Source organism: Delphinapterus leucas, chromosome 6 (genome assembly GCF_059928025.1).
Source record: "Delphinapterus leucas isolate spDelLeu-1000000601 "Yukka" chromosome 6, BTC_Dleu_Yukka2, whole genome shotgun sequence".
NCBI lineage: Eukaryota > Metazoa > Chordata > Mammalia > Artiodactyla > Monodontidae > Delphinapterus > Delphinapterus leucas.
The window spans coordinates 56699539-56724568 of NC_143134.1; the positions used below are offsets into that span (position 1 = coordinate 56699539).

Genomic DNA, 25030 nt, shown 5'->3' on the forward strand with positions numbered 1-25030 from the left:
CAGAGGAGCCCTGGGGAGCAGCTCTTGGGGTCTTGGAACAACAGAACCAGTTAAGCAAGACACAGGAAAGAAAGCCTGCCTGGGCCTGCGCAGTCTTCCTCCAGAGTGAGGCCTGAGGAAGAGCAGAGAGAGGTTGGCCCAGCCTCTCTGCAGAGAGAAGACCTTGAGAACTAATCATTCACCCCTGCAGGGCACTCACAGAATCCTGACAATGAGAGGACATCGGCCAGCTGCCCATCAGGGGGGATGGGGGATGCGGGACTGCCAGGGAGTGCTAGGCACCCATCTGTCCTACAGGTTCTGTACCAGGAATTCTATCCCATAAGGTAGGCCAAGTGAAAAGGCAGAAGGAGTGTGGAAAGAGCACCCTAAGCAAAAGGAAGAGTATGGAGAAGGGCCCAGAGACAAAGGGCCTGGAACGTTATGAATAGTTGGGAGTGGCTGGAGCTCACAAGCATGTGGGCCCTGGCCCTGGCAGGTAACAGCACACAGAAATCGGGGTTGGGGGCGTGGGAAGACTGTCCTAAAGAACTTGAATTTCATTCTGAAGGCGATAACTATCTTTTTACTTTCAAGTGGAGAGGAGTAATTTAGCATAGAGCCTAGCAGGTAGTAAACGCTCAGTTATTGTTAGATAGATGAATTAAAGAAGAAATGAGGGGCTTCCCTGGTGGTACAGTGTTAGTTAAGAATCTGCCTGCCAGTGCAGGGGACACGGGTTCAAGCCCTGGGCAGGGAAGATCCCACATGCCATGGAGCAGCTAAGCCCGTGCGCCACAACTACTGAGCCTGCACTCGAGAGCCCGCAAGCCACAGCTACTGAGCCCGCGTGCCACAACTACTAAAGCCCATGTGCCTAGAGCCCGTGCTCCGCAACAAGAGAAGCCACTGCAGTGAGAAGCCTGCGCACCACAGCAAAGAGGAGCCCCCGCTCGCCACAACTAGAGAAAGCCCGCACGCAGCAATGAAGACCCAATGCAGCCAAAAATAAATTAATTAAAAAAGTATTCAAAAAAATGAATCTGGGTCCTACTAAGCCCTCAATTTCAGCAGTCTGTTAAACTGGGGTAATTCTCCATTTTTAATTATAATAATAAAACAGCTACCATTTACTGAATACTTATAAACAAGTACTATCTCACTGACTCCAAAATGTAGCTGCACATTGGAATTAGCTAGGGAGATTTTTTTAAATATTGACGGATGGCTCTCACAACCAGAAATTTTGACTGAACCTATCTAGGTGCTGCTCAGCAATGGGATTTTTGAAACTCTTCCAGTGATTCTAATGTGCAGCCAAGTTTGAAACCCATGGCCCTATCTCATTTAATTATCACAGCACCCTCATGAGGTAGACTCTGTCATTATCCCCATCGTGCAAAATTGTTGTGCAAATACCCCTGTTAGAACATTGCATGATCCGAGCATTTGTGAAAGAAAGGGAGATTGTGTCCATAAGTCAGGGTAGAGTTTATCAGCTGTTAGGTTTGCTCAAAGTCTTAGAGGTGAGCCTCGTGCAGGTTTAACACAGACGATGCAGGACAGGCAGGGTGAAGGCCTCTACACTCCTGGACCGGAACAGTACGGGCCAAAAAGGGATAAAGAGGAAGACCATGGCGATTCAGCTGAGGAAGGAGAGAAGAGTTAATGCTGACAAACGCTTTGCATTCTCCTGTCATTACAAGCAGCTGCCTGCCCTTTTAATAATTCTTTTGTCTTCTCCAGAAGGACAAAACACACTCTACATAGAGAGACCTCTGTTAGCAGCTGCAGTAGTTGGTTTCAAAGGCAAGAGGGGAAAAGTATGAAAGACAAATTTTAGTGATTTTTTTCCCTTAAATTTGTTGAGCTAATGTGATAAGGAAAGAATATGTATTACTAATGTATTATTAAATCAAGTAGCAGCTGGTTCTCTAAGACAGGGACAGCATTAAACAGCACGCCAGTCACCACAGCAGATGTGGCCTCTAGGGGGCTAAGGGTAGGGAAGCTTCCTCAGTTCCGGAGTTGCCCAAGATCTAGCTCTCCCCAATAATTTTTCTTAGATTCCTCCTGCATTCATTAGGTCTCCCTCGGTTTTAAGTAACAAAGCCAAGCTTGATGTCGAGTCAGCAAAAATTTATTAAAATGTCACAGGAGGGCTTCCCTGGTGGTGCAGGGGTTGAGAGTCCACCTGCCGATGCAGGGGACACAGGTTCGTGCCCCGGTCCGGGAAGATCCCACATGCCGCGGAGCAACTAAGCCCATGCGCCACAACTACTGAGCCTGTGCTCTAGAGCCTGCGAGCCACAACTACTGAAGCTCACACGCCACGATTACTGAAGCCCGTGGGCCTAGAGCCCGTGTTCTGCAACAAGAGAAGCCAGCGCAATGAGAAGCCCATGCACCTCAACGAAGAGTAGCTCCCGCTCACCGCAACTAGAGAAAGCTCGTGCACAGCAACAAAACCCAATGCAGCCAAAAATAAATAAATAAAAATAAATCTTTAAAAAAAAAATTCTCCTACCTTTAAAAAAATAATAATAATAATAATAAATAAAATGCCCTGAGGTGAGAAAGGGGTTGACAGATTTGAAGAGCTGAAAGAAAACGACTGTGACTACAGTTAGTGAGTGAGAGGCAAGTGGCGCAAGATGAGAATGGAGAGGTGATGGGACCTGATTCTGTAGGGTCCTGGAGGCCACAGAAAGGAATTTGGATTTTTTTTTCTAGGAATAGTGAGCAACGACAGTAGATTTAAAGCAGGGGAGTGGCATGATGTAAAGTGAGTTTTAAGATCACAGATTGTTGCAATGTAGAGAGTAGATTAGATAAGGGGGCAAGACAGGAGGTGCATTAAGAGGGCATTGTGGTGGTCCAGGCAAGAGAGTGCTGGCTTGGGTGACAGTGGTGGCAATGCCGGTGGAGATCTAAAATGGGTTCAAGAGCTGTTATGATAGTAGAATCAACCAGACCTGCTGATGGCTTGATGGGTGGCAGGGGGCTGCAGGATGGAAAAGATTGGGTATCCAAGAAGAGAAGGATTGGATATATGAGTCTGTAGCTCAGTACAGCCATCAATATACAGAAGACAATTAACTTATGGGACCAGATGGGGTCACCAAGAAAGAGTACAAAAGAAAAAACAAAAACGGAGGGTCTAGGAACATGCCTTAACAAACACCACCATTTAGAACCGGGGTTGGCAAACTTTTCTATGAAGGGCCACATGGTGATATTTTAGGCTTTCTGGGCCATGCCATTTCTGTCACAACTTTGCCACCGTAGCATGAAAGCCACGATACACCATATGTAAACAAGTGAGCATGGCTGTCTTCCAATGACACTTGAAATTTGAATTTTGGATGATTTCCAAATGTCATGAAATATTATTCTCTTTTTGTTTCTTTCTCTTTAATCCATTTAAAAGTGTAAAAATGTATACCTTACTCATAGAGCACTACAATAACAGGCAGTGGACCAACTGGGTCCATAGGCCATAGGTTGCCAACCCCTGATTTAGATCAGAGAGAGGAGAAAGGGCCAACAGGTGAAAGCAGATGCATGGCCTTTGTGGTGGCATGAAGAGACCCACCCCAGCCCGCTCCAAAAGGGGAAACCCAACAGTGATTCAAGGTTACCAGTTGGTAAGACAAAAAACACCTAGAGCAGCTGCAGAAAACTTTAGTGGTGGCCTGAGAAAGGTTAGTCTCCCTGGATCCTTCCAGGACTAAGGGGGATTGGAAACCTCAAGCCCCCTTGTTCTGATTCTACTGGAATTTTGAGCCAAATGTGATTTCCATGACCAGGGCAATCACCCCCACATCCTTGATTCTTCTTATCCCAGTTGATGGAAAAAAGGACAAAGGAACTGGAATATATAAAATATTCTAAATCTGGGGCATTTTTCAGGAGAATCATAAAAGGAACCACTGAATATCGATGATCAGGATGATAATGTTATTTAGGCTGTAGTAGGCAGAATTCTAAGATAGCACCTGCTATGAGCTGAATTGTGTCCTCCCCACCCCCACCAAACTCATACGGTGAAATCCTAACCCCCAGTCAGAATGTGACCTTATTTAGAAATAGGGTCATTGCAGATGTTAAGATGAGGTCATGATGGAGTAGTGTGGGCCCCGCACCCAATATGACTGGTGTCCTTATAAGAGGGGTGAATTTGGACACAGACACACAGAAGGACCAACGATGTGAAGAAGGCACAGAGTGGAGGACGTTTCTACTTGCCAAGGAATGCCAAAGATGACCAGCAAACCACCAGGAGCTAGGGGAGAGGCATGGAAAAGATCCTTCCTCACAGTCCTCAAAAGGAACAAACCCTGCTGACACCTTGATCTTGGACTTCTAACCTTCAGAGCTGCAAGACAATAGATTCTGTTGTTGAAGCCACCCAGTTTGTGGTACTTGTTGGGGCAGTGCTGGAAAACTCACACAGTGCCAAGATTCCTGCCCCCAGGTATCCACACTCTGCATAATCCCCTCTCCTTGGGTGTGAGTGGGACTTGTGAAAGTGAAGGATATCACTCTTGTCATTATGTTATATGACAGAAGGGATTTTGCAGATGTACTTAAGGTCCTTAATCAGATGACTTTGAGTTCATCACAAGGGAGATTATCCTGAGCCCTTAAAAGGAATTGAGCCCTTCTCTGAGATGTTCAAAGCCTGAGAGTGTGAGTTCCTATGGGAAGAGACAGAGTGTCAAGGGGCTGAGGGTAGCCTCTAGGAACTAAGAGTGCCCTCGGCCAACAGCCAGCAAGGAAACAGGATCCTCAGTCCTTCAGCCACAAGGAACTACATTCTACCAACAACCCAAATAAGCATAAAAGGGAACACAGAGCTCCAGATGAAAAAGAAACCTGGCCGACACCTGATTTCGGTCTTAGGAGACCCTGAACGGGGAAGCCAGCTACACCATGCCTGAACCTCTGACCTACACAGCTGGGAGATAATAAATAGATGGTGTTGGAGACTGCTAATCTTACAGTACTTTGTTATGCTGCATTAGAAAAGTAACACATGTGCCAAACTATGAGAATAATAAAGTATTTTGAAAGAACCTAAATGCAATAGGGTAAGTGAGGGTTTTTTTTTTATAATGTTAATCACATATAGGAAAAATAAGAGCAGCAAAGCACTTTAGATTTCCAGAGTGCAATAGGGAAAAGCAAGTTTTCAAATATGCTAAAAGTAATTCTAATTGCCATCAACTGGTAAGGAGAACACAGACGAAAAGAGGCCTTATGAATCTAAGGAAGCATAATGAACCCACCTCCACACTTTTCAGGCTCCAAATACACGTGTGGCTTCATAAAGACTGTTGAGGAGCAGAAGAAGAAAGGAATCTTCTTCTTCCCATTGTTACTCACCCAGAAGCAATTAGTGCCAGGGAACAAAGAAAGCCATGTGCCTTCTTATTCTAAGGCTTGGGAGACTGGAGCCAGGTGGGGGAGGGAGGGACCCTGGTAGAGTCTGCCTCTTGGAAGTAATTTGACAGAAACCAGGTCTTCCATCGACAATGGGCAACATAAACAGACTCATCCGTGGATTTCTAGGCCCAGCTTCTAAGTAGTCTTCCTGTCCTTCCGTGTCTATTTAATGCTTGACCGAGAGAATTGGGAGAGTTAGAAAACAAAGTAGCATTTATTGAGCACCTACCATGCATGGAGTACCGTACTAGATACTTTCGCACTGTAATTTCAGTTAGCCCTCATGGCCATCTGTAGTAATCAGGGTTCTCCAGAGAAACAGAACCAATAGGGCGTGTGTGTGTGTGTGTGTGTGTGTATGTGTGTGTGTGTGTGTGTGTGTGTGTGTGTGTGTGTGTGTTTTATAAGGCATTTGCTCATGCAGCTATGGAAGCTTGCAATTCCAAAATCTGCAAGGTGGGCTGGCAGCCTGGAGACCCAGGAGACCTGAAGTTCCAGCTCAACTCCAAAGGCCGTCTGCTTTAGAACCAGGAAAAGCCAAGGTTGTGATGAAGTTCAAAGGCAGTCTGCTGGAGAATTCTCTCTTGCTCAAGAGAGGCCAGTCTTTTTGTCCTGTTCAGACCTCCAACTGATGGATAAGGCCTACCCACATTGTAGAGGGCAATCTGCTTTACTCAAGGTTTACCGATTTAAATGTTAACCTCATCCAAAGTACCCTCACAGAAACAGCCAGAGTAATGTTTGCCCAAATATATACCTGGGCACCCCTTGTCCCAGCAAAGTTGGCATATGACCATCACACCATCTGAAAGGTAGATACTGCTCTCAACTCCTCTAAGCCTCAGTTTCCTCGTATGCAAAATAAGTGACATACCCAATGAAGTAGCTGGTTGGAGGTCAGTCTCTCTGACTTCAGTGTTGCGGCTGGGGTGAGTGTCATTAAATCTCACCAGGAGAGAAAGTTCAGTTCTCCCCCAGCTACATTAATAACCCTCAAACTAGTAGTCAGTCAACTAGCAAGAGTTGAGCCCCGTCAGTAAGCTGAGCAATGAGCTGTCAGGAAACTAAAATCTCATCTTGGAGAGAAAATCAAAAGCAGCAAAATTGTGTGGCAGGTCTTATTTTCTCTCCTGTACAGGTGTTCGGGGAGTCGAATTGCTCCCATGAATCACACCGTAAGTGGGAGGTGGCGCAGGGACCAGGACCCATGTCCGTCCCCCTCTCCTGCTGCCAGAAATCTCTCTCTTCTACGTTGACCACAGAGAAGATGAAGCGCTCAGACAGCAAGATGAGCACATACATCAAATGACTATTTTATGAGGGGGATTGCCTACTGAGGTCCACCTAGGCAAGAGAGTACATACTCCAAAAGCCTCTTCTTTCAGCAGGATGTAGGCAGCAAGGATTCCCTTAGGACAACCAGACAAGGAATACAGCTTCCTGCTTCCTGGGTACATTTCCCTGACATCAACACGTGATCTGGTGCCTCTACTGTGTTCCTGAGCCTGAGTTCCACCCCCTCCAGAAGCTGACTTCCTCTCCACCTCCAGCCCCCTATTTGTCCCCAGACCCCCAACCTGGTGCCTGCCTTCTGCTTGGAGGTGGCTGTGTGGCCACTAGTGACACCTAGTGGCCAAGGTGGTGGCAGCAGCCAAAGAACCAGGATTCCGGGTTTTCCCTTCTGGAGGTAAGAGTAATCACGACTGTCCCTTGGGCAAAAGAAGTCCTCAAGGAGAGTATGAGATTTCCCAGGAGGGAGGACCCCTGTGCAAGAGACGAAAGAGAGGTGGGATAAGGGCTCAAAGTCATGTGGTTTGAATATTAAAAGGAACGTGACTTTATTTGCTGCTCTAAGCTGACCACAGTGCACCCATGTTAAAAAGCACAGAAAGACTTTTCTGGTCAAGACTTCCAGGGTCTGACCCCTGTTTGAGGCTCCCTTCCTGTCCCTCCTCTGTCTATCTGCATTGTCCACTGTCCACCGTGCTCGGTAGCCACCGGTCACGTGTGGCTCTTTAAATCAAATTAATCAAAATTAAAAACTCAGTTCTTCATTTGCACCAGCCGCATTTCAAATGCTCAATAGCCACGTGGGCCTGGTGGCTAACATACCAGACAGTGCAGGCTATAGGGCATTTCCATCATCGTAGAAAGTTATAATGGAGAAATGCTGGTTTATAAGCTAGGAATTTTTTTGCCCAGGTGTCTTTAAATTTTTTTTCAGTTTTCCTTGGAAAGAAGAAAAAGCAGGAAACTGGATGGGACTATTTGTTATATACTTCATCAACAGGGAAGCAGAGACAGAGAAGGAACTGACCTGGGTTTTTTCCAGATGCCACATTATTGTGTGTCTCTCCCAAGAACATGAGCCATGTAGGCATGTGTGTTTTAGGCTCTGTCTGTCACTGGAGGGTAAGACAAGGCATTCTCCCCCTTCTTGCTTTCTCTCCAAGAAAAATAACTTTTCCTGACAAAGGGTGCTTGGTGGAAATGTCTGGGGCCCTCTGATTTGGGATGAGGTAAGGCTCTTTTGGAACACAGATTAGCCAGGTTCTAAGGCAAAAAAGAAGTCCTGGGGAATTCCCTAGTGGTCCAGTGGTTAGGACTTTGCACTTCCACTGCAGGGGGTATGGGTTCGATCCCTGGTTGGGGAACTAAGATCCCACATGCCACGGGCCACGGCCAAAAAAAAAGTCCTGAACCAGTGGCCATTAGACTGGCCACCAATATCTAACCACCCCGCGGGGTCTCCAGGTGACTCTCTCATTCATTCACTCAACCAACATTTACCGAGCACCTAATATGTGCCAGGAACTATTCTAAGCTATGGGAATACAGCCACGAGCTAGACATAAACCTTCCCTGATGGGGCTTACATGGAGAGGGTGACCCACAATATAAATAATGGTGCCACATCTGTATGATGGGTGCAGGTCAGCCATGTAAGATAATAACTACAGCTGTCTCATTTTGAATTCCATAACCCCACCCCTGTTCCATACCAAGTGCTGAGTTCTCTGCTTGCCATAGACTAATGAATCCTCACAGCAGCCATGTTGGGTATCAGGATCGTTATTCTCACCTTCCATATGTGCAAACACATTCAGAAGTAAATCAAGTTGCTCAAAGTCACCCCACTGGTTCAGGGATATGCCAGCATTCAAACCCTGGCCTCCTTGACTCCACTTGGCAGGAAAAAAGGATATGTGTTCAGGGCTTCCTTGGTGGTGCAGTGGTTAAGAATCCGCCTGCCAATGCAGGCGACCCAGGTTCGATCCCTGGTCCGGGTAGATCCCACATGCCACGGAGCAACTAAGCCCCTGTGCCACAACTACTGAGCCTGTGCTCTAGAGCCCATGAGCCACAACCACTGACCTGGTGAGCTACAACTATGGAAGCCTGCATGCTCTAGGGCCCGCGTGCCACAACTACTGAGCCCGGGTGCTGCAATTACTGAAGCCCGCGTGCCTAGAGCCCATGCTCTGCAACAAGAGAAGCCACCACAATGAGAAGCCTACGCACCACAACGAAGAGCAAGCCCCCGCTGATCGCAACTAGAGAAAGCCCACGCGCAGCAACGAAGACCCAACGCAGCCAAAAAACAAATAAATAAAATAAAATAATTAAAAAAGTAAAAAGAGCCTGCATAACTTGTGGGAGTTTTAAGACAATTATAGTGAGTCCTGGGATGATCAGCAATCGGGAAGGACTTCCCTTGTGCCCTGGTAGCAATACCCTGAAAGGCCACTAGATGGCAGTGTTATTCCAGGAGTCTCTCCAGGTCCCTCCCACCCTGATGGCTAAGGTTTTCTTTGTTCACAAGCATCCAGCTCTATCTAGCCAGTGTCACCAATAATGCCATTATGCATTTTCTGTCACCCCATGCCCGTAGCCTCACAGTTAGCCACTTTCCCACCACCGGCCTTAATACAAAAATAAACTCTACTGACTTTATTGCCATTTGTTACAATAACGTCTGGTCTCTGCTCGTAAAAGCAGTTGAATCAAATGTTTTAACGAGAAACATAAAACAAGCCAACAAAAACCCAGGTGAGGTTGATCTTTCCCTTTCGTGAGTTAATACTCAGAGGGTCACCAGGCCTGGAGGTGATCAGAGACAGAAGTGCCAACGTGAGATATAGATAACTCTTCAAACTGGGGAAAGAGGCTACCAGCCCCTATAAAGTGGGGCAAGAGGGGGCTGAACCCCACCCGAGAGAGCAGAGGAGGAAAACCCAAATAGCGTATTTAAAACATTTTTTTTAATTTATGGAAAAATTCAACAGTGCAAAAGGAGACAGAATAGTATCAGACCCAGATAGCAACTCAGGGAGTGGCTGAAACCATAAACCAGGAGAGGCTTGAGAAGAGGTGAATTCCAAATTTGTTCAACTCCTAAGGTGTAAGTTTCCAGCCCCCGGGGTCTGCCCCCTTCTGGCCCCTCATAATGGAAAGTCCTCACAGGAGAAGGGCCCTGGGGTTGGTCTCGGAGGGCAGTCGGGAAAGTGGAGCTGTGGAGTTACCAATTTCATCACCAGAAAGAATGTGAGTCCTGGCTTTGTGTCCTGTCACACAGTTCTTCATCTGGGTGGCTTCTAGGGACATCTGAATACCCAGAAAATTCTATGTCTGGGCATTTTCCAAGACCCACTGCTTACAGCAGATTATCAAAGACCTCTGTGTCCACCCCTCATCCCCTCACCCTGGCCAGAAAAGAAGTCTAAAAAAAACCACTGCAATGATACTAATACTGCTGAGCCAGTCTTCCTCCTCTGATAGTCCTGTTATTCTTATAAATGATTGCCTATGAATCCCTTAATTTAAAAAAAAACAGTCACAGGAGGGACTCCCCTGGTGGTCCAGTGGTTAAGACTCCATGCTCCCAATGCAGGGGGCCCGGGTTCAATCCCTGGTCAAGGAACTAGATCCCTCACGCATGCCGCAACTTAGAAGTCTGCATGACGCAATGAAGATCCCGCATGCCGCAACTAAGACCCGGCACAACCTAATAAATAAATATTTTTTTTAAAAAATGGTCACAGGAAATTAAGAAAAACAGGTAGATACAGAATTTTCCTGCTAAACTCATTTACTATATTATATTGTTCTATGATCTTCCTTCCAGTGACTGGATGAACTACAGCTTAGGTGAGTTGTTTTCTATATTTGAGATTTTATATCCACATGACATAATTATAGAACTTTCAATAAAAATAAACTGCCTGTGGGTACTTCTATACTGGAAATATGTAGGTGTATTAAGTTCACAGCTCTGAGAAGAAACCAACAATTAGCTACACTAATTTTAAGTATGTTTACTAACAATGATATCCAAATTCATTAATAGGTGAACCTGAACAAATGCACTTTACGATCCATTAAATGTATTTCTCACTGCAGCCGCTGCAGAAATCATTTTGGAAATAAACACAAACATATACGTATTCACAGAAAATACCACTTATAGCTTTAATATCAAACATAGCTATCACAGTCAGTTCAGAAAAAGAGCATAAAGTGCAAAAGCTCCATTTCAAAAGGCCTTGAATTACTCCCAAAGTAATGGAGATTAAATGCTACCACAGCCAGTGGGCCTACCATCCATATACAGCACACCCTATATGAAGCACAGAACAAGGTATTTATCTGAAAATACTCTATTTGCTCTGATTACATATTGTGGTTACAAAATCGCCTTAAATCTGGTTTAACATATAGGGAAAGACACAATTCAAACAATTAGTCCCTTAGAGTAGGGGTCATTAAAAAAAAAAAAAAAAAAACCATCTGTAGGAGAACGATGTCTATAAAATCCATTGAGAATCCCAACCTGGCCCGAGACTCCTCTTTCACCAGCTGGGTCAGCAAGACCCAGGCAAAGAGCTGGCTATTAAAGGTTCCAAGTTCATTTGCGGAAAAGGAGCTATGAGGGGGCTCTGGCCAGGCAAGCTTCAGCCCTCACCTGTCCCCCAGAGATGGTTCCATGTCAGCCCCGAGGGATAAAGAGCCAGGGAAGGATCACATCCCAGTTTTGGAGCCTTCGGTATGGCAGCAGCTCATGTAAGCATAATGAACTAGTAAGAAGTTTTTACACACCTGAGAAATCCAATAAATAGAATACGTGATGGTATTTTTACAAAGCCTGTGCTTGATGACCATCAAGGTTAGTCCCCCAACAGAACAACTTTGATCCACAATTCATGTTTTATAGGCACTCTTCAGAAGGACAGGCACAGAGTTCCCCCAAAAGGTAGCCTATTACCAAACAGATGTAGATATCTCATCCCCAAACACCTGCAATATATTCACTGAAGTGCTTGTTTTACATTATAATAATAAAGGGGAGAAAATATTTTCTAAAAATCATTGAACACTATAAAACAAGAATCATTAACTTAAGTGATCACTTGGTAAATTAATGTTTTTTAATATTCTAAATCCAGTTCCTGCTGGGTATCTCTCTTAGGCAAATTCTAACCAGAACAAATATCTAATAGCCATGCTGAGTAACCGCCGTGACCTAACTCCTAAACGTCAAATCTCCACTTCCCTGAATTATCAGGGGGGAAAAAAGGATTCTTGATTGCACATCAATTAATGAAATAAGCTATGCACTTTTTTAAAATCTGAAAACATCAAAACCTGTAGAACCATATATTTAACAGCTATTTTCTATGACTTGTCCATCTAAGTGCAGAAGCACATCAAAAAGCAGAATTCAGTTCATTATTTCTTAGGGTCCATTCATGTGAGGCTCGATTAAAAGGGAAGGCTCAGTAGTAAGTCTTAGAATCCAGTGATGAACACTCAAGAGCATAGCTAACTCTTGTATATCCCAAAACCTGCTCTTCAGGAAAAATATACAACTGGCATTTATATTCCATTCAAGGTACAAGATCAACTGTCAGCTCTAAAAGACATCAATGGACAACTATATTAGGAAAAAAAAGACAAGAAGGAAATATATCAAAATATATTAACAATGGTTGTCCTTGAGCTATAGAAATACACATGACTTTATTTCTTCTCCATCAACTTTTCTTAATATCCCCATTTTCTTTAAAATGCATGTAGTGCTATGAGCACTATGAATACAAATGTAAATATAAATATGCATGATGCCATAAATCTAACTTAAAGTAAGATTGGTATATTCTTACTCTTTTTAAAATTTTATTTATTTTATTTATTTATTTTTGTCTGTGTTGGGTCTTCGTTGCTGCACGTGGGCTTTCTCTAGTTGCAGCGAGCCGGGGCTTCTCTTCGATGCGGTGCGCGGGCTTCTCATTGCGGTGGCTTCTCTTGTTGCGGAGCACGGGCTCTAGGCGCGCGGGCTTCAGTAGTTGTGGCAAACAGGCTCAGTAGCTGTGGCACACAGGCTCAGTAGTTGTGGCGCACGGGCTTAGTTGCTCCGCAGCATGTAGGATCTTCCTGGACCAGGGCTCGAACCCGTGTCCCCTGCACTGGCAGGCGGATTCGTAACCACTGCGCCACCAGGGAAGCCCTAGTCCTACTCTCTTGATTTACCATCCCACGCTGGCAAGCATAGTGTTTTCTGTTCAAAAGCCAAGTCTTGTCTTCCTCAAATATACCCCATTCCACACTTTTTTCTCAGTCTTCATCTCATTAAAACCAATCTCTAGAAGGGCATTCTGTTTTTCATAACAAAAGCATTCTCTCCAAAACTTAACTTAGTCATTTGTCTTGTAGGAGAAGCAGAGAAATAGTCCTGTGAGTTAGTGTACTTACTTCCTTACTTCCAGCAGAGTCACATTGTATCCCTATTTCCAAAGGTCACTCAGAACCTTCCAGAAGGGCAATGTCAAAGCCTTGGGGGCTGGAGGTGGTGTTTCCCACGGAACACACCCTTCATTTCACAGGGAGAAACGGTCCCTCCTTAATGGTTGGGACAATGCTCCCATCACTGAGGAGCTTTTGAGACAGAAATTAAACCTCACACACACAAAACATTTCCTACACTCGCTGCTTCTCCTTATTTACTTTTTCCCACTAAAAGAGCTGGGCTTAAAATACAACAAACTCCCTACTTGGAGCATTTTTATATTGCAGGATGGAGGAGATGAGAATCCGTGCCTGGTGGGTCAAGCTGGATGGTCTGACGTTTCCCTTTAAAGAAAATTCTAAACTTGAAACCCAAAGGACTTAAGAGCAGTTTTTCCAATTCTGTTCCACAAGCCACCTAGGTCTCATATGGGTACATTAAAGATTCCACGAGTATTTAATTCAAATACCGTTTTTTAAACTATAATAAAGCAACATGTACACTCATTCAATATCAAATTTTTCTACCTTGGAAACCACCGATTTGTTAATTTCCATTTTCACTGCCTTTTATATTATTCACGAAGTGCTGTAAGTTCAACCTCGAAATAAATTTAAGCTAATAAAATACAAATTATTTCACACATTAGGTCTCCATAAAGATTTCTTACTGCAAACAGGGTTCTGCTGCTAAAATAATTTGAAAACCACAGAAGTAGAATAAAGTCACTCATTTCTAAAATCTAAATTCAGTTGCTTCTTGGACTTTTCACCTGCAATTCTGTGCAAATTTTAACCAGAGTAAGAGTTCCTGGACAAGCCAAAAACTGCTACTGCCCAACTCTTAAATACTTAGGACAGTGACATGATTCCCATCCACACAAGAAGGACACATCTGTTCTGCCCTCTCCCGTGATGGAATGTTGCAAAGCAAGAGATGCCTGAGTTAAAATGAGTATCCCTGAGGTCACGAATTCCCACCTCGCACCTTGAAGACATATGCGGAGTCTCCCATTCAGGCCAGTGAAGAGGACAGCAGTTGCAGCCAGTGTCACTTTAGGGGAGAACTCAGAAGGCAAGAGATTTGCCCTGCTGCACCCAAAGCAGCCAGTGTGTAGTTAAGGCCAGCACTTAAGAAAAGCACGTGGTCAAACGCCGGCGCGGAGAAACCACAGGAAGCACCTCATACTGTGAGGATGCGGAGTGTTAATTCCCACAGTAAATATCAAAGACAGAAGCGGCAAGATTCTTGAGGATAACTTCCGGAATAGGACAGCATACAGGAGGCTTCCAATGAGAACAACTTCTAAAACGTCATGTTTGCTCCAGTTTGAACCAGGACCCCTACCACGATTGTCACAGGCCGTTGGCAATGTCACAGAGGTCAAGCAGTAAAGGGGTGGGTCTCTGCACGGAACGCTCACACCACGCACACCGTAGCTAGTCTTCTCTTTGTGTGTTGGAAGGTACTGGGCTGGGGGGCGGGGACCGTGTCAGCATTTAAAACTTGTGCTTATCTTCAAGAACGGCTTAAAGTGGAGTGTCGTTTTTGGCATACGCGGAGGGTTTTTCTTGTTAGCTTCACCCTGATCTAAAGTCAAGTTCCCATCTCTCAGAAGAGGTAGCAGGAAAAGGATGCACACGTGTATGTAAACCCTGGGTTACGGAGAGATGCAAGGGGGGAAACCAGCCTCCTTAGCCACAAGCCCTGTGTGTGTTCCATTTGTTTGCTTCCGTTTCAGGACAGTTTCCCCAAATGAAAATCTCTAGCCTCTTCCATCATACAGTCAGAGGGTCTTGTCGGGCGCAGGATTTGTCTGTCAAGGGAGGGTCCGCTCCGAGAGCACATGGGAACGGTGGGATCTGGAGCAAACTCTCACCAGGAAGCGAGGCGTGTGCAGCGCTGGGTCCCCCACGGGACGGCTCTGCCATCACCATAAAGGACGCAGCCCAATGAGCACTGCAGCTGGAGGTGACACTGAGAAGACACACCTAGTGCCCCTCGGCCCTCTACTTCCCATCTTTGGGAAAGGGGAAGACACCCGCTGCTCCCCAGGCACCGTGGAGTCCTGGCGGTCCACAGACACACTAGTTAGAACCCAAGGGCACTGAATTTTTAAAAGACAGACCCCATCCCCGACTCTGCGAACCCCCTGGCTGTCTCTGCTGGCAGATGAAGTTTAGGTGCGTGAGAGAAGGTAAGCAGAGAGGCCAGCCACTGCCTTGCCATCACGTGATCTTGACCGGTGATTTCTTGTTGGCGCACAGAAGGGACACGTAGGGGACACCGATGAAGGCCCATCTCTCGCTGGGCCAAAACTTGATGACAGGGCCTTGCTCGGGTATCTCGGAGGCAGCATCAAAGTAGGCGAAGCACACGCAGCCCAGGTAGGCGGCCAGGCAGATGAGGACGTGCCTGTGATGGAGACGCGGCGGCGTGAGAACTGAGAGAACCCGACGCAAGTAAGACTGTGCTCGGGTTTAGCCCGTTCCTCCCTCCGGCTAACCTGCCTCTCCTGGATGCAAAGACAGGCAGGGGCCTCCTTTAAGTAAGAAGGGGTGAGGTTGCCCAACAATCCCTGGAATAGCAGAAGAATGGTAACTCCTGAGCCAACAAAGCCTCTTTTGGAATGTTCTAAAACATTCCAGCTTGATAACAGGAAAAACCTGCAAATGCCTTTGGGGCTCAGCCGAGAAGACCGAGGCCCCAGGATTTAAAACAGAGGCACTAATATGATATCACTTATATGCAGAATCTTAAACAAACAAACAAAAAGAACTTATTCACAAAACAGAAACAGACTCACAGACTTAGAGAACGGAACTTTTGGTTCCCAGGGAGGAAGAAGGGGGGGAAGGATAGACTGGGAGTTGGGATTGACATGTAAATAAATTGATTAATGAATTAAACTAAAAAAACAAAATAAATAAAACAGAGGCACTAAGGAAATAACCGATGAGCATGGGGAACTAGTCCCCCCACCCTTCTAGCTTTAATAATCGGCTGTACATATCTGACGCCCTTCATTAGGAATAATTTTATACTGATTCATCTGCTTTTGCACTTTAGTAAGGGAACTCTTTTTTATTACTATTATTAAATTCACTGTGCCTGTAAAAAGTTTTCATATTGATCTTTATCATGCAAGGGACCATTTAAAGGCACGTAATCCTACTTTTGTACCTTATACTGAAACTTAACTCCAGATGAATTAAAGACTTAAAATACATTTAAAGACATAATTAAAGAAAATATTTTTATAAACTTTGGTAGGGAAGGCCTTTCTTAGAATGACACAAAGTTCAGAAACCCTAAAGGGAATGGCTGTGAGAGCCACGTGTAACGCACGTCTCTACATTTAAAAACGCATGGAATAAAGATGGCTGTAAGAGTACTGCCAGTTTGCTTACTTGAGAACAGTGTCATTTAAGGGATGTCACAGTCACACTGTAATGCGTACAGAAGGGAGAGAAAAAAAAAAACCTAAAGGAAAAGACTGACAGATGTGAGAACATGAAAATTTTAAACCAGTATGGCACACAATATCATTAACATACTGAAAGATAAATGGGAAACTGGGGGTAAATATTTGCACCATGTGACAAAGAATTAAAATCCCTATCTTACAAAGAACCAAAAGACTAACATCTCATAGGGTGTCTGGGATTTGCTTTAAATAATCCGGGTGTGGGTGGGTAGTGGGTGAAGGTGGCATGAATGAGATTGGCCTCATGTAGATCCTACTGAAGCTAAGTGCTGCCTACCTGGGGGCCCCATGTATTATTCTCTGTACTTTTGAAAATGTTGCAAGTGTGCCCAATAAATGGCCTATAGGTAGTAAACAGTAATGACTGTCTCCTATGTGTCAGGCGCTAGGTGCTGTATATAAACTTTTAAAAATGGAAACACTCCACAGGGACGATAAAGAAACTTAAAAGGCGCATTTCAAAAGAGGAAAGATATAGTAATTTTACATTTGAAAAGATGCCCAACAAAATACTAATTTTTTTAAAAGACATGAAAATAAAAATAAAATCTTTTCAGGTTAACAAAGATTTTTTTAAAGTTACTAATATCCAGTATATGTGAAAGTGTATCTTACACTTTTACTATCTTACAGATTTTAGTAAAAAGTGTTAGTTGATATAATATCTCTGGATTTGGCAACATATTATAATTTAACATAAGGACACAATTCAGGCACATGAACAAATACAGATGTTCATTACCAACTATTTGTAGAAGTGCAAAGTTAGAAATAACCTACATATCCATTAATAGAGAGGTTGGTTAAATGAATTATAAAGCATCCATGTTGTGCGGTATTAACTGGACACAAAAACTGTTGAAGATAATATAAACGCACTGGTAAGGAAAGCTATGATCTAGTATTTAGTTTAAACAACAAAAGAAGGACCAATATGCATCATGTATAGAATGATGTTATTTTTGCTTTTAAAAGGAGTATTAGAGAACTACGTATATAAAGCACCTGGAAGGATACACTTCAGGCTGTTAACAATTGTTCTCTCTCTTTGGTGGACAGAATTATGAGTCTCCCTTTCTATACTTACCTATTGCTTAAATTTGTTATAATAAATAAATATGTCACTTTACAACTGGGATGAAAAAATGGTTCAACTTTGTTTTTGTTTTTATTTTGAGGCCACACCACACAGCATGTGCGATCTTAGTTCCCCGACCAGGGATCAAACCTGCGCCCCCTGCAGTGGACGCACGGAGTCTTAACCACTGGACCACAGGGGAAGTCTCAGAAAATGGTTCAACTTTGGGGGGAAAAAAAAAAACAACCTCAGAAAGTACACCAAATTTAGAAACAAATTAAGTTGGAATCCAAGTTATTACAGTCAACTTTTTTAATTTTACTTATATCACTGTATGATAAGGGAGCTTGGATCGATTAAAAACGTACTATATCTTCAGTGAGAGCCTATTTACACAGGTGGATACATTTATCAAAATTTACCAGACTACACAGTTAAAATCTGTACATCTGATTATTCCCAGGAAGAACACCACTGGGTTTCCTCCTCAGCTTTCTGAGTATGGGATTCTGCGTGCTGTTTTGTAGCTTTCTTTTTCTTAACAGTGTATCCTGAGCCTTCTAAACTGTAGATGCTCCAATTCCCCATTACTGAGTTCCTAGACTGGTTTGATGTCACCAGGTGGGTGATCCTGAACAAAGCCAAAGAGACTGTCCCTAGGTGACCTGTGAGGCCCAGGCTGGTCACTCAGGCTCAAAAGGCGTGCTTGGTTCCTATTCAGGACCGTCCTATCCGCACATCACATCTGTCCCAAGCCTTCGCCACCTTACCCCACCCTGGAGGTCTAGCTAGAGCTCAGGTTACGGATTCAAGTTCCAAGCTCCTTTCTGCTTTAATAATGGAACTAGAGGTGAGAGACCACAGACACGAAGCACAGACAATTAGGTCTGTTTGTTCTGGCTAGGCCTGCTCCCTGGCGCTCTTTCTGCTTTTTCTATCGCTTCTGAAACGTCTGACAGTCTACTTGAGGAGAGGAGGCACCCAGGCTCAGCTCTGTCCCGTGTACACTTGCGCCCCGCGCAGGGAGAACGGAGTGACAGCGAGGGCAGACCCTGCCTGGTGACCACCCACCCCACCACGAGCGGGGCTCACCACACGCAGTGCAGGTAGGGAAAGTGGAAGGACGACAGCAGCTCACAGAAGGCCCGGTCACTGATCCAGCAGAAGAGGGCGAGGGTCCACCAGAGGCCCGAGAAGAGGCCCAGCTTAAAAACACGCACGTTGTCACACCTGCCCGGGGATACAGAGAACAGCTCGTGTCAGTCCTGGCTCCCGTTGCCTTGCTGGCCACTTCTTCTCTGCTTCCTCTTGCCTCCCTGGCCCCTTGGCACCGGGGTTCCCACCCAACGCCCCGTCACACGTGCTCACGGATGTAAACACCGTATGTACCCTGATGGCTCAAAAAGCCACACTCCTCACCGAGGCCTCTCCTTGACTCCAGACTTAACAAACCACATGTCACATTCTTGACATGTCCACCCGATGCCCAGTGTTGATCTAAAGTTTACACGTCCACAACGTACTCCTAAATCCTTCCTTCTGCCCAATGCCCGTCCTTCTCCCAGCCCTCTCAGGAAGAGGTCACTCTGTGCTTTCAGGACCTCAGGCCAAGAATTCTGGAGTCCTTGTTGTCTTTCTCACCCACCCCACATCCAATCCATCAGCCCCTCAATATATATCCAAAATCTGACCTCTTTCCATCACGTCCACCTGGGTCCAAGCCACCATCACCTCCTGCCTGAGTTACAGCCACTGCCTCCATCCAGCCCCGCTCCTACAGTCACCCCTCAACACCCTGCCCAAAAGCCTCCGACTGCTTCCCTTCTCCCAGAGGGCAAGCCAAAGTGCTCACGGAGGCCACGAGGCCCCAGTGTGCTGGCTTCTCCTCTGTGCTCCACCCCCGTCCTCCATACTCTGCCCCTCACTGCCTCTGCTCATCAAACCCCCCAGGGACCTCTGCCATTCCTCCAAAATCCTGGGCACATTCCTCCAGGCCTTAGCACTTGCCGCTCCTGCCACCTGGAATGCTGTTCCCAGATATACACGCGGCTCGCCACCTCCAAGTCTTTGCTCAGATGTCACTCAGTGAGCCCTCTGCTGAGCACTGTTCCTAACAATCACACCACCTGTTTCTACCCCCTAAGTGACCCTCGCGATCACCTTCTTCCCTCCTCTAGTTCTCTCTGTAGCGACTACAGCCCCGCTGACATCCTCCGTGTTTTCCTTATATATTTAAGACCTATCTCCTACCAGCAGGTAAGCTGCTCACTGCTGCACCTCCAGCCCCTGGGACAGCGCCAGGCACATAGGAGACTCACAGCACTCCTGAACGCACGCTGGAACAAAAGCGTTTCTGAAATAAACCCCAACAGCTCAAAGGAAATTTCAGCTGCCGTTCTCTTTCCTTGTCACCAAATGGCTCGCAAAGTGGGTGACTTCTATTCCTAGGGAGAAATGCCCAGAGGCAGTTGGTGGCTGAGGGTCCTCTGAACCCTCCCTCAGGGTCTCTTTCCCTTAAAGGACTGCTCCCCGGTCAGTCAAGCTCGCTCACTCTCAGGGTCAGCATTGGTTCATATTTGTTGAACGAGTAGACGGTGTCAGAAGCCTGACTTGCTGGGACCTTTCCCAGCTGCCTGACAGAAACGTGAGTAAAAGCGTCAGTGAAAACGGGATGGACAGCAGGCTCAGAGAGACCCGCTCAAAAACAAACTGAGAAACCCTGTCGGTAGGAGGGCTAAATGCACCACTTGAAAAAATTTTTGAAAGAATTAATAGAGCCCACAACATAAGTAGTGAGTACTTTCCAGTTTAGTGACGAAAACAGAGATGAACAATTTCCATTTTCCGTCTTCTCTTCAGCACACTCTCCTCTGAACGGCTCACCCTTGGACCCGCAGCCCCTCTCCCAGAGCCCTGTCCCCTCACTCTGCCCATTTTTCTCCACCCCTGCAGGTCTCAGCTTCAAGGGCACTTTCTCAAATAGACTTTCTCTGACAGCCCAAGTACCATCGAACTCCCCCATCACATTCTCTCCTGGGGCCCTGCCATCTTCCCTCATAACATGCATCACAGGCTGAGATCGTGTATTTGTTTAAGTGTTTGTTAATACCTAGTATCCGCCTAGACTGTAAGACCAATGAGCGCAGGAACTAGGCCTACTCTTTTACTAATGTATATCCAGCATCTAGCAACAGTGCCTGGTCCAGAATAAGCACTTAAAAATAAGGCTTGCTCCATGAACAGATAAAACTGTCCTTCACTTCTTTATTTTAACTGCCTCCTAGTGATCTGATCAGAACATTTTTTTAGATTAAAAAAAAAAACAGTAACAATATTGATTGGGTACCAAATTCTCAGAATCCACACCAGGCACTGTACAAGGCAAAATAAGCAGGCCTGGGCTTCCCTGGTGGCGCAGTGGTTAAGAATCTGCCTGCCAATGCAGGAGACGTGGGTTCGAGCCCGGGTCTGGGAAGATCCCACATGCCGCGGAGCAACTAAGCTCGTGTGCCACAACTACTGAGCCTGCGCTCGAGGGCCCATGAGCCACAACTACTGAGCCCATGTACCACAACTACGGAAGCCCGCACGCCTAGAGCCCGTGCTCTGCAGCAAGAGAAGCCACCACAATGAGAAGCCCGCGCACCACTGTGAAGAGTAGCCCCCGCTCGCGGCAACCAGAGAAAAGCCCACATGCAGCAACGAAGACCCAACGCAGCCAAAAATAAAATAAAAATTTATAAAAAATAATAATAATAAACAGGCCTCTTGCCATGTTAAAAGGTAAAATGAAAACTAACAAAAACAAGCATCAACTATATGTAGACAGTTAGCCTGGTATAACAGGAACTATGTAAGCTCAATTTAACTAAACCTAGGAAATCTGGCTTAAGGGCCACACCAGCACAGAGAGCTGCAGATGCAGTGTAGGTGGCAAGAGAGGCTGAAAGGCAGGTGGTCACGGAAGAGGCGGGGCGGGGCTGACACTTGTGAAGCAGGGAGGGAAAACAAAGTCCTGCAGAGCCAGGGACTCAGGGTACCTGGTACTGACCCTTTCTCTGCTTCCAGAGACACAGGTCCTGCTGTACACCACTAACAAGGGCTACATGAACTTGAGGCTTGCCCAAACCTGCGCTTCATCAGGTTTTATCCCCACTTTTCAGGGCTTATATCACAATGTCAATGTAACGTTAAACGGGAAAAGCAGGACACAAGTCATATATATACACACATATGTATCAGGACCCTATTTTAGGATAGAAAAACTGAGAGGATGGCTGTCGTTTCTTCTCTTCTTGACCCTTTGTTGTGCTCTCAAGGTTTTCCTTAACAATAAATTCACTCCTATAATCAGAAAAAGTCTATTTCAAAATATTCTCAACACAGCTGAGTCACTTGGTGATGTGACAACACAAATGTCAGTCACTGTCAGGTCATGACCCCCAGACATAAGTAAATTTTGTTTCCTCCTGGTGTGAGAGAAGGTTTAATAAGGACAATGAATGTATGAAAAGACTAGAAACAAGCTCTAGGAATGAGGCTAATGAGAAATGGAAAGCTAAAAAACAGCCCCTCCCCTATCTGTTCTGAGCAGAGGGAGGTGGGATGAGGAACATTTAGCTGAGACATGACAGATCATTGCTGATGACAAGCAGGGAACACTCTGGAAGGACATGACAAGAGCGACAGGGCATCTTCTTGCTGGGGATGTTATCAAAGCAGGCCAACAAGCATCTTCTCTTTCCTCTCCGGGACTTGAGTGGGAAGCGTGACACAGCAGTGTACGGGGTCCTCGTCCCTGCCCACGTGGAGTTACGTCAAGCAGAGGAGACAGACATTGAGCAAAACAACAGCACGAATACTTTTTAAATTACAACCAAGATGGGGGCCATAAAGGAGAAGTATGGGATGCTCTGAGAGCATATAAATGGTTGAGCCAAAACCTGAAGGATGAGCAGAAATGAACCAAGCAAGAGGGTCAGAAAGAAGGGACAGCATGCACCCAGACCTGGAGCCGGGAGAAGCCAGGCCCCCTTGGGGACACGGAAGGTCAGAATGGCTGGAGGACAGAATGTAAGGGGAGCTTTGTGGGGGAGAGATCCACAGGCAGGGACCACGTGGAGGATTTTGAACTTTAACCTAATTGTGATGCCAACCAATAGAAAAATAATGATGATCAGATGAGATGACTGGGGAAGGAAGAGGAAGCCAGACCTCCGGCTTGAGCAAATGGGTAAATGGTGCTCTAATTTACTGAGGCTGGAAATATTAAGAGAGCCAGAACTGGAAAGGGAGATCAGGAATCTGGGTTTGGATAAGTTGGATTTGAGATGCCTGTGACACGTGGAGTTGGAGAGGTCAGGCAGGCAGCTAGATACACAGTGGTGGAGTAGAAGGAAGGACTGGGTTAGAGCCATTTGCATACGTACAGGAATTAAAGCCATGGAGTAGACGAGAGGTTGTAGGGGGAAATATAGTGGGAGAAAAGCAGAGAGGTGAGGGTGTACCTTATGGGGTCCCTACATGGACAGGTGCATAGAAAAGAAGGAGCTTACAAGAGGGGCTTGAGAGGACCTGCCGGAGAGTTGGTAGAAACTCAGGAGGGCGTGGTGTCATAGGAATCATGGGAAAGAATGTTCCAAGGATGAGGGGGTGAATTGTGCAGAGAGCTGAGATTCAGGAGGACAGAAAAATGACCACTGGACGCACAACCAAGAGGGTTTGGGTACTGAAGTGGGGACAGAAGCCAGACTGGAGTGGCCTGAAGACTAAATGAGAGGTGATAGATGGAGACAACTTTTATTTATTTACGTGCGTGTGTGTGTGTGTGTGTGTGTGTGTGTGTGTGGCCACGCCACATGGCTTACAGGATCTTAGTTCCTCGACCAGGGATTGAACCCGGGCCACAGCCGTGAAAGCTCCGACTGCTAACCACTGGACCGGCCAGGGAATTCCCTGGAGACAACTTTTAAATAAGTGTGGCTGCGACAGACAGGGGAGAGAAAGGGTGATGGCTGGAGACAGATGTGACTGAGTCCAGGTTTGGGTGTTAGAGAAGATGGGGGAAACTCAAACACGGCTGCAGGCTAATGGGATGGATCCTTTGGAGAGGGAGGAGTGACACAGTAGACAACTTACAGGGGTAAACTAAGCATAGGAGAAGAGGGAATTATCAAGGGGCAGAAAGGCTGACCCTAGGTGGAAGCGGGGATACTTCCCATGATGTGGCAATCTGCTAATGTCGTGATGAAGACCAATTAGCAGTAGTGAGGACTAGCTTTTTCGGGGCCAAGAATTTAAGTATGGAACAGAAATTATTTCCTCTGTAGTTACTTGCAAAGGTTGGAATATTACAGAAAGATATGTTTCCCTGCTTAAAGATCACAGCTGTGAAGCAGAATTTAAACCTTAAAATCATCTGCCCTCGCCACTTGCCTTTCACTTGCTCCTGTTTAGGTGACATGAATTTAGAAGTTGCCCTTTCCTTAGCTGCCTTTTAACAAAATTAGAGACTAAAACAGATGATTAGACTCAGGAGTTAAAATGACAACAAGATTGCAATGAATTCTCAAGAAACGTAGGGAAGAGCAGAACATTCTGTTGACTTCAGGCCTAACAGCAGGCAGCATCACTGGACTGACTGCCACAAATCCATCCAGATGTCTTTATCGGCAATTTATCGGGTTGGCCAAAAAGTGCCTTCAGTTTTTAAGTAAAAATAAAAGACACACTTTTCATGTTCACCAAGAACTTTATTGAACATATTCATCCTTTTGTTCCACTACCTTCTGCCATTTTTCAGGCAACTTCATAATTCCACTTTCGCAAAATGTGTTATCTTTTTGAGCACCTGTTCCAGGTGCCTTTTATAGGCTTCCAGGGAATTGAAATTTTTTCCAGTAAGAGAATTTTGTAAAGACCAAAATAAATGGAAATTTAAATAGACATTTCTCCAAAGAAAACATACAGATGGCCAAAAAGCACATGAAAAGATGTTCAACATCACTAATTATCAAAAAAAATGCAAATCAGAACTACAGTGAGGTATCACCTGACAGCAGTCAGAATGGCCATCATCAAAAAGTCTACAAACAATAAATGCTGGAGAGGGTGTGGAGAAAAGGGAACACTCTTGCACTCTTGGTGGGAATGTAAATTGATACAGCCGCTATGGAGAACAGTATGGAGGTTCCTTAAAAAACTACAAATAGAACTACCATATGACCCAGCAATCCCACTACTGGGCATATACCTT

General features: G+C 45.5%; 1 protein-coding gene across 2 annotated transcripts in view; it reads right to left on the reverse strand.

The window, feature by feature from the left end:
- Positions 1-25030, reverse strand: part of ACER2 (alkaline ceramidase 2) — an 83792-nt gene that overhangs the window by 40002 nt on the left and 18760 nt on the right. For both annotated transcript variants that reach the window (XR_016393550.1, XM_022573805.2), the window contains exons 5-6: positions 18868-19005; positions 1-15625 (exon numbers count right to left, since the gene is read on the reverse strand). The exon at positions 1-15625 is cut by the window's left edge. Coding sequence is in view for 1 of the 2 variants with exons in the window: in XM_022573805.2 (XP_022429513.1) it covers positions 15439-15625; positions 18868-19005 (325 nt within the window). In the remaining variant the exon portion in view is untranslated. The remainder of the gene's footprint in view (positions 15626-18867; positions 19006-25030) is intronic.